The sequence below is a fragment of the Hibiscus syriacus genome, unplaced genomic scaffold (assembly GCF_006381635.1).
Source record: "Hibiscus syriacus cultivar Baekdansim isolate YM2019G1 unplaced genomic scaffold, ASM638163v2 tig00112114_pilon, whole genome shotgun sequence".
Taxonomy (NCBI): Eukaryota; Viridiplantae; Streptophyta; class Magnoliopsida; order Malvales; family Malvaceae; genus Hibiscus; species Hibiscus syriacus.
The window spans coordinates 201,214-217,724 of NW_024063255.1; the positions used below are offsets into that span (position 1 = coordinate 201,214).

The window sequence follows — 16,511 nt, forward strand, 5'->3', positions numbered from 1 at the left end:
TAGGTATAAAAATAGCAAGTATATCCATTAGTTTACTCTCAATTGACCGTGATCATGACTTCAAAATGAAATCATGAGATTCTCATTCTCACCGGAGAAACCACCATTATTGGTCCATGATTTTTTTTAACTACCGGTTTCCGTTATTGATGTTTGCAACCAAGTGCTGCTGCTTTTTTCATCAAAAGTCATCGTTAAAAATAAATTATTGCACTCTTTAATTATTAAGAATGTTTAGGTGTATCTTTTTTAATTTCTAAAAATATAAAAATAATTTATGTATAATTATATTACTTAATTTTACAATTAATATTATTTTAAAATTTAAATTTATATAATTATGTAATTATTATTTATACCATCAAACATGATCAATTATATTTTCATACAAATACATTTAGTCCAAACATACAATAACATTGAGAAATTAGATATTGAAAAATGAAGTGTTGAATTTAAACAATACATTTGTTTCATTTTTTTATTAAAATTAAATGTCGAATATAATTATTGTTTGATAAATGTAAATTTTAAAGAATAAAATTATTAAAAAAAAAAATTAAATAAAAAATGTTGAAAATACTTTACATTAAATAGTAAGTAAACTTTTACCTACTTATATTATAATATTTTTATTAAAATATTATAAAATTAATTTGATTTTAAGCTATTGAACATATATCCTTAAAATTGTTAAACAACTAAAATTATGTTTAATGAATTGAATTTTTTGAATGGGTTATTAAGAATGTCTTAAATTTAGGTTCATGCCATTGATATGGCAATTATCCTCTTTTTCAAAGGATAAACATCGATGTCTTTTTTTAGAAGATGAGATGTAACATTTTTTCCTATTATATTATAATTTTTTTATATAAAAAAACCCGTTCAAAGATAACTTCCAATCCTATAGTTCTCATCCATTAAATTAAAAGTTTCTGAATAATTCAGAGAATGAACTAGAAAAGGGTCATTCCTCCACTTTATAATTTGATATTTTTCTCTGCAATTCCCTCGTGTGATCTGCCAGACCATTCCATCATTATTACTTGTGCTATGTCTAAGATGGCTCATGAATTGGCAATCATATGAGGGTTGACATTGCTTGCTACCTATTGCTTTGCACTTTTTTAAAATTGAAGGAAATGATTTTCCAGATAACGGCATCGTTGCTAAGACTTCAGCGATCAGACCGTGAGCAAAGCAATTGGAAAAAAGGATTTTAGTCAGTGAACATAAAATTTTATATTAGGGGCGAACTCATAAAATTTTAAGAGATGTGAACTTATAAAATTTCAGGAGAACGAAAACAGATTTTCAATAGTTGAGAAGCCAAAGAATGATGAACGACATTGTCAATAGCAGAGAAGCTCGACAACAATCTGGTATCTACGTGAGAAATAGAAACTTATGACAAAAACCGCAAGTAGGATGGGTTAAAATTAATGTTGATGGTGCCGTTGGTATAAGCAAAAACGTGGCTGTTGCGGGGAAAGTGTTTCGAGGATCTTGGCATTTTGGGTTCAGTAGAAGCATCGGCATATGCTCCGTGTTGATAGCGAAATTATGATCGGTTCGCGATGCGTTATCGCATGCTTGGTGGCTCGGATATAGAGACAAATAATCTTGAAGTTTCCAAGATTCTTAATCTCATATCATGCACTTTGTCGGAAAATGCTACTGTGGCTGATATTAAAACCATGTTGAGCAGAAATTGGGAGGTGAGATCGAAGCATATTTCGAGAGAAATAAATATTACGACAAATATATTGGCCAAGATGATTCGTGATCGATCCGTTGGAGAACCCGTCTACAATGAATCACCAAGAGATAGTGCAGCTTTGGTGCTACAAAAAGCTACTGAAACTCGGTAACTAAATCGGCTTCATGTTTTATATATATATAAAAAAAAGTTAAGGATCAATCTTAATTTACCAGACTTCAATATAAACAAGGGCTAATAAGTATGTAAACAAAAAAAATAGTTTGCATGACTTATTTTTTTTTTAAATTTCAAAATTAAGAGGGGTCTTAAAAGTAATTGGACTAAAAAATATTTGAGAGATGGCTTAATTTTCTAAATTTCAAAAGTAAGAGGGACCTAAAACATAATTTGACATAAACATTTGGAAGGGGCAAGGCTCCTCTACTATTAAGGTAGCTTCATCATTATATTATTCATAAGTATCGAGTATCAAATATTATTATGGATAATGTAATAGAGAAGGTTAATTGATTCTTTTTAAAAATTTGAAGATTTAATTAACTTTAAAAAATTGAAAGAATATTTCAAATTTTTAAAAATATATTAAAATAGTTAAGAAAACAAATGTAAAACTACTAAAAACTAAAACAACTATTAAAAGTTAAAAAAAATAAAAATATCATAAACTATGAAATAATTAAATATAATCGTTAAAAAAGAAAACATTTAAAATTTTAAACATTTTCATGAAAAAAATCTTTGATTATCTCTTATCAACATAAGTTTAATATTATTTAGTCAACATATTTCTGTCAAAATATAATAATGCTTTAAATTTTTTATTTTGTCGAATATATATATATATATATATATATTAGGCACAATAATAATGTAATTTGTCATATAATTATATTGATATTATTTAAGTCATAAAGCAAGATAAACTATTGATACACAAAATCACGTGTCCGTCTCTTGATATACTTTTCTTAATAAAGACAAGGTTTATATTTCTTTTTACAAAAGTTCAATACATAATATGTTTAATACCTAAAAAGTACGAGTGACATAAGTTTTAAAGTTCATTGATAATCTTTAAAAGAAAAATAAAGTTCATTGATAAACTATTGATTCAATGACGAGACTTCATGTTAATAAAAATATGAATGTTGGTTTTCTACAAGAAAAAAAAAAGTTAAAAGATAGAAAATTTTAAAATACAACCCATTAATATAAGGTAAAAAATGATAAAAATCTGTTGTAATTGAAATTTTATTAAGAGTATAACTTTTTAGGTTGGACAAAATAACATTGTAGGTTAAAATCGAAAATATTATAAATTTATATATATTTTTTTGTTATAAGCCCTAAACTCCCGCAGTATAACTTTTAAATTATAAAAAATGTTATAAATTTATAAAAAAAATTATATTATTTTAGGTAAAAGTGTCTTAAATTATATTACCATGGGCGCTGATTCAGAATGCAAGACAGAAAAGAAGCAGATACATACCTAAAGGGAAAAAGTATGAACAGTTTAAGCAATCTGCAATGATATTGACACTGTGCTGACTGACCAAACAAACCACAATGTGCCTTTAACAGAACCCTAATTGTTCTAATCATTGCCCATTTTGAAACCTAAATTTTCACTGTTCCTAAACGTACTCTTGTCCTCCATCATATATCTCTTTTAAAAAAACTATTCTTAAATTATACATTTAGTATTTTATTTTGAAGTCATTAAACTATTTTTTTTATCAAAATATGTCTTTAAACTATTATAAATAATCATTTTATGTATCTAAATTATTTATTTGTCAAAATAAGTCCTTAAACTATGTTTCTTTTTTGCTTTAAGCCCTCAAATATTTTTTTAATCAAAATAAGTATTTAATTTTGTGTGGCATGTCACATTTGATTTGTCCAAAAAAATTATAAGTGAAAAAATGGTGGATACTAAAGTGATTATGCATAATAGTCTAAAAACTAAAAAAAAACAGTTTGGGGGCTTAAAGCAAAAAAGAACATAATTTAGGGACTTTTTAACTTTAAGCCTTTTTTAAAATAACATCTTTTGAATTTAGAGTCTAACTTTTATATGCATTTTTTCCTATTCTTAAGTTATGATTTCAAATTGACACAAAGATTTGAATCGGTTTTCATTTCTTTCCTTTAACTGTTAACTCATAGCAACTAACTACAGACAAATAGAGACATTCTTTCGGATTTAAGTAACAAAACATCCTTAAACATTGAATTGAAAACAATTGTTCTTTTATGACCCAGAAAGAAGGCTATTTTGACGGCAATTTGAAACATTTCAAGCCCACAAGAATCATGAATGAAAATCTCCATTGTTCTTTTGGAACCACTACCTTTGGACAAGATGTGATGTTGTTTTTCTTTTTCATCAAAGTCATCAATAGATACAATGCTTAAAGCCAGATACTCAAATCCAACGTCTCTATTCCATCCATCTCAGGTTCCTGAATCGATCAAGAAAATGACCTAATTCAAAGGCCCCCACTTCCATCGCATCCCCCACCTTTACAAGGGACATTGATTATATATTTTTATTTGGCAACTGTCATTGGATTCCGGATACGAGTATCGGATATCCGATACATGTTTAATATATGATGATTTCTTGTTAAGATTTTTATAAGGTTAAATCTTTTACCTATGCCCGAATATATCTAAGATACAAGTATTGAACAAAAATATTTAGAGTAAAATTGTTAATGGAACATAGATGATTACGACAGTTATAGACGATTCATTTCTTCTTGTTTAGGTGGATATTCTTAGTCAGTGTTCGGGTGGTTGTCGGTTGATGATGTTGTCAATGAAGAAATGAAGAAAGGTCTCGAAGAATGATAGTGTTTTTTCTTCTTCTTCCAAGAGCCTCCTTTCTTGAGCCATACTCTGTGACTTAAATACTGCATTTTATTGAAAGTGTCAGGGTTAGGATCATGATTCCTATTTGTAGGTTAAATGAATGGTAAGCATGCTTGATATGATCAGTTGTAAATCAATTCTGATAGATCATGTGAGGTTTGTAAGTGGTCATGGCAAAGAGTTGTCGTTTTCCGAGGAATGTAAGACTCCATGCCTCCAATGTTTAATATTCAAAGATATTCCTCCGTGATTGCTTTCTTACAGAGGAGTTATTCAGAGGTCTTAGTTTGTGGAGCGGAGAAGATTCAAAAGAGTATAACAAAAATAAGGAGCGTAAGGTCCCCCCGTGTTTCACCCTTAAGCAAGGAATGATGAGTACTTTCATTGACAAAATCCGCACATCCTAGGTTCGGTTCCAAGCCAGTTATGCCCGAAGAAACGTGAACATAACTTGTCCACGTCTCATGAAGAAGATATTCGCATAATTTGCTAGTCGTTTCACTTTTGGTTTTCTTAAAAGGAATCGATTAACAATTGATTTTGTCAACAGCTAGGAAATTGGTTCATCAATGGCTTCTTTAAGTTGATATGAGCCGCAGAATATTGTCATTGTGAGCATTGAACTGAAAGCACAAGACCGAGCAAATGATTCTTTACGCTATATTCTTCTCCATCATGAATCCCTACCAAATCAGCTGAAATTTGTATTGCTTTTACAAGCTAGATGCGTATACATATATTGTCAAATTTGTTGTTCCTTAAACTACACCTCTATGCTGGACTCATAGTTTTTCTTTGGGACCATGACATTCTCTCCACTCCTACTGCGTGAATTTAAGTGATAAACAATTTGATATCGTTTATGTCTCAAGTTTGAGGTCTTGTGCATGCATAAAATCACTGTTGAGAGATTCATCCACCAAAACCAGATATACGATACGGACAAATCCGAATTCATCCACCAAAGTCACTGTTGAGAAATTCATCCACTAAAACATCCTTCCCACTCCAACATAGTCGTTGCTAATACTCCAAGATTCGGTCTTGAAACCAAATGGTTCTATCCACACTTATTTGTAATGTATTTTCACTTAGGCCCATTGGATCTCACGGTTGTCTACAAAAGGCACCTTGTAAGTTAAAAGTGGAATGAACACTTAAATCCAAATACACATATTTACATAAAAATGAATTTATGGTCTAAAATTTGATTCTATAACCTGCAAGAGAAGCCACTTGCGTCAAATGATATATATTAATGATACATGACGGTGAATTAATGTAATTTGTGAGATTAAAATGTTTATTTGTTATTACATCATATTATTTTTTTAATAGTCTAAGATGATTATAAAATAATATTCATTTTTAAATTATTGATAATACGCACACACCTTATAAAAAGAGTCGTTTGAACCCAAGACCTCAAATGAAAACAATACTTCTTTAACTATTAAGCCACTCAATTAGTTCATATTAAATTAGTTTTAAAGATGATACAACTATATCAACCTATCCATATAAGTGAATTAAAGCAGACTGCTGACGTTGTCGTGGAATGTTTGGTTTAAAGTTTAAACCTTGGACTAGAAGAATACAGAAAATTATGGGCCGAAAAAGTCCATTAAAAGAAGAAATTTCAAAGCATTAATAGGTTTTCTCTTATGATAGTCGGTGATATAAGCCCCTCCCTGTTCCCTTGGACTCGCCCTTCATCATTGGAAATAAGACGAGATAAATTACGAGTTGTTCAACTTTAATTTGTTTAAAGATGAGTTAATATTCAAATCAAATGAATTTGATTCGATCTCGAACTCGATTTAAATTCTTAATGAGTCGAAACAAATTGTTTGATAATTAATATAAAAAGCTCATGAGCAATTCGGAAAAAAAATATTAATTTTTAATTTAAATTATTAATAACATTAGCATTTATATGTTACTTTAAAAGAAACAATATTATGCTCTTATCTACTCAAAGTTCAGGTTAGAACTCGAGTTTGAGATTCAATTTAGCTAAATTTGATAATATATCGAGTTTAAGTTTTTTTGAGCTTAAGTCAAACTCCAAATTTTGATTTCTTTGGCTTTAAAGTTTTAAGCTCGCGAGTTTTCAAGTCGAGGTTTAATTTTTGATTTCAAGTTCGAGCGACTTTCAAATCGAGATTTTAAAAATTTTAAGTCGAACCAAAATCAACAATAATCAAGCTCAACTCAACTTATTTACAATCTTAGAATGTGTATCATATTTAAATTAATTTTAATATATATTAATGGAAGCATCTATTAATTTTATATTCAATATTTCTAAGTTTTAAGTTTATAAATAATTATAATCACATGGTTTTGTTTTATTGGCAAAGCTTTCAATCTAATTATGATTTTTGGAAAATAATATTCTTTTGAAATTTAATTATTGGATAGATAAATAAATACTATCTTACAAATTTCTTTGAAAGATCAAAGACGTGTCATGTAAATCTTTAACAGTTAATTGTTACAAAATTATCTTAGATTTATTCAAGGATTAAATTATTTATTATCTGAAATCTAAGAAGATCTGGATATAAATATTAAGTCTACAAATAGTTTTGGATAAAAAAATATATGAAAAAATAAATGAAATGAGATCACAGACGTGTCATGTAAATTTTTAACAGCTAATTGTTACAAAATTTATTATCTTCAAATTTATTAGGCGTATTTTTTTCTTTCTCTAAATTTTTTATTTTTCTCGTTCTAAATAAGATTAGAATTAAATTAAAAAAATTAACAAAATGAAATGAAATGAGTGTGACCATTGCTTGAGAAAGGGGAGAGTAAGACACTTCAAAAAATTGTCACCATCAAAATCAATATAAGAAGAAAGGAAAGCAATATGGTCCACTAATATGCCTACCCCTACCCTCTATAGGAACATAGCCATGTAGAATTTTAAGCTAAATCTTGACCCTATCTATGATTTAGATTGGCCCACAGACCCCATTAAAAATGCAGCCTCCCTCGTTATGTCCATTTCTTCACCAAATTTGTAAATTACTTTACTTAGTGACTTCCAACTTTTTACCTTAAAATAATACCAAAAGATATCTACCATTTGATATAATGGAAGGCATTACTTATATAATGATGATGAGATTAATGACATTTGATTATATAAATATTTCCACTCAAAGAAATTATTTGTGATGGACCTTTAGTCATCATTATTTCATGTTTTTTTTTATATTTTTCATATGAATAATTTGATATAAATATTAATTAAGATCAATGGTTAACGATCTCTACAATATTTAGTTAAAAAAATTAAGTCGACACGTTCTATTTCTTTTAGATTGTAGCTTTAATATTTATTATTAGTAAATTTTCTTCTCCTTCCTTTAGGAAGAAATTGTTTAAAAAAATAATATCAATTTAAATATGAGGGTAAACTACATATTATTGTATCACATATAATAAAATATTATAAATTACTTGTATTGTCTTAAAACTATATTGATTAATATAATTTTTTAAACCACATAAGTGACCAATTAACTATTGATAGATTTTAATTTGTCTATTTATCTTTCAATTTTGTCAATTAGAACCTTTCTTCTAGTTTGGTAAGGGTAGATTCCGTTGGAACATTCCTTGTAGTTTGAGTTGATCGAATTAAAGAAAACTGAGATTCTTTTTTATAAACGGAAAGTTGGGTGAGTTAGCTTTAGAAGGATGACCAATGAGATTCTCTCATTGACGAGATTAAGGACAAGCTGGGGCATTGGGGGTAATAAGCATCTCAGTTACTTTGACAGGCTTCAACTTATTCGAGTAAGCATGTTCAGTATAACAAATTGTTGGTGTAGGTAATTTTTTCAATTATTTGGAGAATTGACCAACGTTATGCTAAATACTTGTGAAAGGGAGGGATTTGACTGCATTTGGGGTTAGAGTGAGATGGAGGCAGAATTGCTCTTCGAAGTTTGAAGGAAGTCTTGATTTTAAGAATATTTTTAAAGGTGTAGATTTTTGACAAGTTGACGTCAAGACTGATATTAACTGAAGCATGAGGAAGTTGTTGGATTTAAGATAGATCCGTTTTTGCATTGACTCTGGAGTTTGAAAATTAGGTGGATTTGATCCTCTATTTCGGCCTGAAAAAGCCAAGGTCTCGTGGTGGTTCTCTCTTTATGTGCCTAAACGCATGCACCATCATTTGTTGGATGGCTATACTGTTGAAAGCATGCACCGAAAGTGCATTTAGCAAGGTTGAAAAAAAATGAAATTTTCAACAATGATAGGCACCAAATATAAAATGTCAAAATTAGGTACAACAATGGTTGAAAACTAAATGGGCAAATTACAAACTTTAGTCACTAAACTTTTAGGGTATTTACGAGATTAGTCCTTAAGCTTCAACTATAAATACCCTAACCCATTTAGCTTCAAAACCATCCCAAAGCATTCTAGCTTTCTTCAATACTAGAGAGAATTTAGAGAGTTTCTTGAGAGTTGTTTTCTCCTTTTTATCAAGAGAGAATTATCATTGTTTTCTCCTTGGTAGATGAGAGAAGTTGTAATTCCTATTTTCTCATAGTGAAATTCTTCTACCATTGCCCGTGGTTTTTACCCTATTTTATTTAGGGGTTTTCCACGTAAATTTTGTATCTCTTTTTATCTTCATTTTTATTTTCTCAAATTATCAGTTGCGATTTTGCTCTATCTGATAGCCGTCTTCCGCAACAATTGGTATCCGAGCCAGATTTGAGTGTGTAATATATGCTTATTGTCTTTGTGGTTGCCACCAAAAGGTGGATCCTCCAACATAAGAAAATAAAAAGTTATTACTCATTTTTTGAAGGTTCTAGAGAACTATTCACGATAGTGAAATACTGGGAGCTATCTGTAAAAGAAGTTATGGCAACGAAATTTGATATTGAAAAATTCAATGGGAGAAATTTCTCATTGTGGAAATTAAAGATGAAGGCCATCCTAAGGATAAACGGTTGTCTAGCAGCTATCAGTGAAATGCAGGTGGATTTCACAGATGACAACAAATGGATCGAAATGGACGGGAATGCTATGGCAAACTTTCATCTAGCATTAGCATATGAAGTATTGGCAAGCATCGAGGAGAAGAATACAGCTAAGGAGATATGGGATCATCTCACCAAATTATACGAGGCCACATCGCTACACAATAAAATTTTCCTTAAGAGAAAATTATACACTCTCTATATGTCAGAATCTACTTCAGTGACGGAGCACTTAAATACACTGAAGACTTTATTTTCTCAGCTTACATCCTTAAGCTGTAAAATAGGAGAACAAGAACGTGCTGAACTTCTACTTCAAAGTCTACCGGATTCGTATGATCAACTCATCATCAACTTGACAAACAGTAATGTCACCAGTCTAGTCTTCGATGACGTTGCAGCTGTTGTTCTACAAGAAGAAAATCGGCGCAAGAATAAGGAAGACAGACAAGTAAATATACAACAAGCAGAAGCGTTGACAAAGATAAAGGGAGATCAACAAAACATGGCCAAAGCAGCAGTCACAAACATGGTAGACCGAAGTCAATAAGCAAGAAGAATTTAAAGTGCTACAATTGTGGAAAGAAGGGTCACTTGAAGAAAGATTGTTGGAGTCTAAATAAAAACTCCAATCCACAAGGCAATACTGCAAACACTTCAGATGATGGAGATGCTCTATGTTGTGAAGCGTCAACCACCGTGGAAGGTAAAAAGAGATATGCAGACATATGGCTCATTGATTCGAGAGCAACATATCACATGACCTCAAGAATAGAATGGTTCCATCATTATGAACTTGTCTCAGGAGGATCTGTGTATAGTTGCAATGATCATGCCTTAGAGATCATTGGCGTGGGAACCATCAAATTGAAGATGTATGATGGAACAATTAAAGTTGTTCGAGATGTGCGGAACGTGAAAGGCCTGAAGAAAAATTTATTATCCTATGGATTGTTGGATAATAATGCAAGCAAGATTGAAACATGGATTGGAATACATTGAAGAGGATCCTAAGATACATCAAAGTGACCTCAAATGTTGCATTATGTTACGGAGGATCAAACTTACTTATCAATGGGTATGTCGATTCTGACTATGCAGAGGATTTGGATGAAAGCAAATCTACTACAGGATATGTGTTCAAAATTGCTGGTGGAGCTGTAAGCTGGGTTTCAAAATTGCAGTCAATTGTGGCTACATCCACAACAGAAGCAGAATATGTAGCAGCTACACAGGCCAGTAAAGAAGCAATTTGGTTGAAGATGCTATTGGAGGAGCTTGGGCACAATCAAGAGTATGTCTCTATGTTTTGTGACAGTCAAAGCGCCTTGCATCTAGCAAGGAATCCAGCATTTCATTCAAGAACAAAGTACATACGAGTCCAATACCATTTCATTCGTGAAAAGGTGGAAGAAGGGACGGTGGATATGCAGAAGATCCATACCAAAGACAACATAGCAAATTTCATGACGAAGGCAATCAATGCTGATAAATTTACCTGGTGTCGATCCTCTTGTGGACTGTCAGAGACGTAAGCAACATGATGGTACAATGTAGAAACAATGGTGTGAAGATATGATTGTTCTAATCAAATCTTCAAGTGGGAGATTGTTGAAAGCATGCACCCAAAGTGCATTTACAAGGTTGAAAAAAATGAAATCTTCAATAATGATAGGCACCAAATATAAAATGTCAAAATTAGGTGCAACAATGGTTGAAAACTAAATGGGCAAATTACAAACTTTAGTCACTAAACTTTTAGGGAATTTACAAGATTAGTCCTTAAGCTTCAACTATAAATAACCTAACCCATTTAGCTTCAAAACCATCCCAAAGCATTCTAGCTTTCTTCCAATACTAGAGAGAATTTAGAGAGTTTCTTGAGAGTTGTTTTCTCTTTTTTATCAAGAGAGAATTATCATTGTTTTCTCCTTGGTAGATGAGAGAAGTTGTAATTCCTATTTTCTCATAGTGAAATTCTTCTACCATTGCCCGTGGTTTTTACCCTATTTTATTTAGGGGTTTTCCACGTAAATTTGTGTCTCTTTTTATCTTCATTTTTATTTTCTCAAATTATCAGTTGCGATTTTGCTCTATCCGATAGCCGTCTTCCGCAACATATATTAGGGATCAGGGTAGACTCCTGCAAATGGAGATGATTTGTTTTCTACGGAGAGTTGAAAATCAGGAATAACCTTTTTTCGAATGTCATATATAGTTCGGAGATTGTGTTAACAATGTGCATTCTCCCTAGTAGGGCATTGAGCTGGAATGGACGACATTATATCTCAAGCGTAAATTTTATCTCTCTTTTATCCTTAAAATCTCTAGGAATGTTTTGATTTATTGTAATTGATAAGAGAATAATGGTAGACAATTTAAAGGCTTTTCGATATATATTGGAAATCAAGTTTACAAATAGAACCATTGATAAGGCTTTATATTTGTAACAGATTTTTTGTTTTCTTCGAGTAATATGCACAAGTTATCTAAAAAAAATCATTTACTGTTGTGTCAATTCTTTCATCAATTAACGATTTAATTGATATAGTTTAAATGATTAAAAAATCTAATCAATAAAACTAAAATATCACCTATAAAAATAAACTTTGGGAGTATAGTTTCCAAAATCAAAATATTGAAATGTTAACATAAAATGTAACAAAGGCAAGATCGGTCTGCAGTTGTCAGATTGATTATATTAGTAGTAAAAGGTTGTGTTTCGCTCAGGCTCAAAGATGAAAGATGTAACTATTTCTTCATCCACTGTCAAATAGATTAGCTTCAGCTTTTCACATATCAAACAAATTCTTCTTTCTCGTTGATTCATTCATTATTATCTTTCGGTTTTCACCCTTTCTTTAACTAGCAGAATCTTTATCACATTTTCACTCAAAACCATTCCAATTGTGGCCACCCCAACCACCTACACCACCACCAAAACATGGCCGCCGCCACTACCGTCCCATGATCATAATCATCACCGCCACCACCCCACCAGCATGTTAGGCCTCCATAACATCTTCCTTGTAGCTCCACAACCACCACCAACGTCACAGGAGAGCCACCAACCACAACAACAACAGCCGTCATCGCCGCCGCCGCCGCCGCCGCCACCACCACAAGCCTTTTACCAGTACTACAACTTGACTGACACAAATATCTGGACTGCAAAGAGGAGCACGACAACCCAGGAATCGCTACCGGTTTTCCAAATGAAAGATGGAGTCTTGACTAGTGTTGAAGAAGACGATGAAGAAGAAGACGGTGGCGGCGGCAGTGGTTGTTTTAAGGTGTGTAGAGACTGTGGGAATAGGGCGAAGAAGGAGTGTCGATACAGCAGGTGTAGGACTTGTTGCAAGAGTAGAGGCTACGATTGCGCGACTCACGTGAAGAGCACGTGGGTGCCTGCTGCTCGGAAAAAAGACAGGAAGGTGGTGCTGGTTGGGGAGGAGGACGGCGGTGGGTCTTCGGGATCCTCCTCTTGCGGTGGTAAAAGGCAAAGGGTTTTGAACTTCACTTCAAATGCTGCTTCCAAGTCTTTGAATTTTGAAGCTGCCACTTCTCAGGGTTTGTTTTCTCTCATATGTTCTTCTTTGTTCCATAATCTTTCCATTCAATCAAGAATTAAACAAGCTGAGATTTGGTTTAAAAAAAATAGAACAATCAGATTTGAGTAGATGCATCTACAATGTATATTACCTTATAATCATCCAAAACAATTGGATGAAATATAATGCACAAAAATTTGTTGTTTTACCGTAAACAACTTTATCCTCTATATAAATTCTTCTCTAATGTTAATTTAAAACCGGATCTTTAGATTCAAGATTTAAAGAATCGTTACCGGGTCAAGTTCGAGCGCCGGCAGTGTTCAGGTGTATTCAGGTGACGGCCATTAGCGACGGTGAGGCGGAGGTTGCTTACCAAGCTACTGTGAATATAAGCGGCCATGTGTTCAAGGGGTTCCTATATGATCATGGAGTCGATGTGAAAAATGCGTTTCCCTGTATTTCGAATGTCGTTTTCGAAAGCAGCAGCAACGGAAGGGAGAAGGAGAGGGATTCTTCTTCACCAATTGTTGATCCACCAAACACCTTTGCGGCGTCCAGTGACCGACGGTCGGTTTAAGGTACAATCTTTAGCGTTCAACATGTAATTAATGATGTTTCTTTAGCTAAATAGGCCTAACAATTGATTGTGTGAAGGCTACTTCATAGTTCATTCCCCTTAAGTCATAGGATCATACAGTTTATATCCCCAATTGCTTATGCCTTTCTTCGAAAGCAAAGACGGCGTCGGTGTCAGTGAGAAGCATCATAATTGAGCCGTGGTTGTTCTATTGTCACTATCCATCTTTGGTAAAGAAGCAAAAGATTGCATTTGCTAAGCCTAAGATCTATATCCACTGTAGTGTTTGATACATTTCCACAGTAGGATAACATTGTTGTGTTCATCATTTTACTGATATTTGTCATCACAAACACTTCCGGATACGACCGATGCACCAAACTTCATCCGTTTTATGGTTGTGATTCCCTCAAAAAAGATTGTACAACCTTTATATTTTTTAACAAACAATTGCAGTTGCAGATCTATCATTTGCAGATAATCCTCTTTATCATCACAAGTTTTTCTTTATGTATATGCCAGGTGATGAACAAGATTCAACCAAGCCAAGTTTGGTTGAATGCACATTTATTATATACCATTCGCAGAGTTCATGCTTTCTTTTATCTTTATGAGGAAGGTTACATATATTGAGATTTAATCTCCGGACTTGTTAGATGCTGCCGCACGACGGACCTTGCAATGGACAGTGGTACTTCTTCAGCATAATTTTGATCAGTCATAAGCACTGCAAATTTGCTTTTGCTGTTCTGAATCCAGGTCAGTTGCTTTACGACCTCGATAACGAGTCTTAGTAGAACGATTTCAGTTGTCAATTTATACGGAGCATAGTTTTGGAAGTATATTTTGCTCTATTTTGAAGAGTTGGTCCGAAAGTAATGCTAGTGTAAGGGGTCTTAAGGCATTGGAAGGTTGATTCAGATATTGTATGTTTCATTCCCATGTATGTTTTCACCATCATTTCAAGATGAAACAACCTTAATAACTATGTTTACAATGTTAACCTAATCCTTGATTACAAGGGCGTGTCCAGCGCTGTCGTGATTGATCCTCCATGGCCATGTCTAAGAAGCCGAATTTTTTTTCTTTTAACCGATCACAACTCTGGAATATGAACGAATTCACGTAAATGTACACTGGTTCTGAGTTGAAAATCTTGTAAAGATCATGACATTTTCAAGTGTCCTGTACACAAACTTCGAAAATGAAATCCCAGAAACGTTTTGAATATAGCTTTGGTTCAACGGCGGAGATCGAGGTCGGATCGTATTGCATTGATTTATATGCATGCTCAAGCTTCTCGCTAATATCATAGTCTTGTAGAATGTCTATTATACCAAAGAAGAGAATGACATCATATGTCACACCAGTTGGTTCTCCAACCAGTTGATACTCCGTTTTCTCGGCTCGAGCTGCTATCTTTATACCTAATCTATCAGAAGACTGCCTGCACTTTTCGTATCGAAAGCTCATAAGCACAACTAATATGTATCACTTCATATAGATGCCATGCAATGTGTTAGATCTATATATTCTCATGGCAATGGCAATCGATTTTACCGTGTTGTTGATAACAAGCTGATCATTGCTAGCTAGGGATATCTGAGTAGCTTCTCCATTTTCGCAATTTTCATTTCCTGCAAGTTAAGTCCGAAACAATTGTTAATCTATTAAGCATTCATTGATTTCAAGTTCATGCAAACATTAATTTCCATAGATGACTAGAAATAACCAGTAGGTGTGGGAACTCCAGAAGTACAAGGTGTGGGAACTTCACTAAAGTGCAATCCGACCAGTAAACTATAGTCCATGATTATTTCACGTTCAAGAAAGTCACAATCTCGGTCGAGTTGCCTGCACGAAAGGTGTCGAAAAAGAATCAGACAACATGAACCTTCAAAATTAAGAGGTATTTAGACAAGAGAATCACCTGCAGAACTCTTGGAACCACAGTTTCTGTAGTTGGAATATTTAATTGAGATCGAGGTCCTTGAGGGTGGTGGTCGGATATATTTCAGATTCGGGTTAAGCAGTTTTACGACCTTGGAAAGAACCTTTCAAGTCAAAGCGCCTATGAATGGCGTACTCGGAGCAAAACAGGTTTCCGATTATAACGAATCGAACCTGACTCATCAAGATCACAATTGAAGAAAGTATGAGATCGTTTTCAGATGACTTCGAAGGTGTGTTTGAAGTTGAAACCGTGTGATATTGGCATTACCTTTCTCTGTACTTCCCCAGTTAATTTCACGCAATGAAGACCAAATAATTTAGTAACTAGAGTGTCCTTATAGGACTGAACATGCTTATAATAGGCTGGAAGCATTCTTACAAGGACCTGCAAATGCAACAGTGTCCAAAATGCCATGATTATTTAGAAATTGCAGGTTTCCGAGTTGGTTTCGATAAAGAAAACATTCGACACTTTTGCTTCAGCCTTCTTCATTGTCTTAATCATGTATTTGTCATCACTGGTCAAGTAAAAAAAGCTTCCGCTTTTTTCCGGGGACGAAAGTTCCCGAAGGGCGTCACTCCCAAATAGCGAAAGCATGTAATCCGCTGCATCGACGTCGAACAATTTCCTGAGGGTCCTACAAATGTTAACACATAGTGGTTCTTCAAACAATGATCATCTGCTGTGAAAAAGTAGATAATCTGATTTCTATGTCTTTTTGTTATACTTTGGTGAAACTTGTTTTTGTTACTGTCCTGATATATATGTATTATCAGTACTTTGTTTTGTATATATTTTACAT

At 33.1% G+C, this 16,511-nt stretch overlaps 1 protein-coding gene across 1 annotated transcript; it reads left to right on the forward strand.

Annotated features, from left to right (window-relative positions):
- Positions 1-1,580: 1,580 nt before the first annotated feature.
- LOC120174635 (protein EXPRESSION OF TERPENOIDS 1-like) lies at positions 1,581-14,599 on the forward strand. Its single transcript, XM_039181428.1, has 4 exons — positions 1,581-1,870; positions 12,497-13,194; positions 13,448-13,756; positions 14,278-14,599. The coding sequence occupies exons 1-3, from the start codon at positions 1,581-1,583 to the stop codon at positions 13,753-13,755; spliced, it is 1,296 nt and encodes a 431-aa protein (XP_039037359.1). The 3' UTR covers position 13,756; positions 14,278-14,599.
- Positions 14,600-16,511: the final 1,912 nt, after the last annotated feature.

Excerpts from the sequence above, each read along its gene's own strand:
- LOC120174635 (XM_039181428.1), top strand. The coding sequence starts at position 1,581 with ATGCGTTATCGCATGCTTGGTGGCTCGGATATAGAGACAAATAATCTT. Across the intron at positions 1,871-12,496 it reads CAAAAAGCTACTGAAACTCG|AATCTTTATCACATTTTCAC; the intron begins GTAACTAAATCG and ends TTTAACTAGCAG. Across the intron at positions 13,195-13,447 it reads TGAAGCTGCCACTTCTCAGG|ATTCAAGATTTAAAGAATCG; the intron begins GTTTGTTTTCTC and ends CCGGATCTTTAG.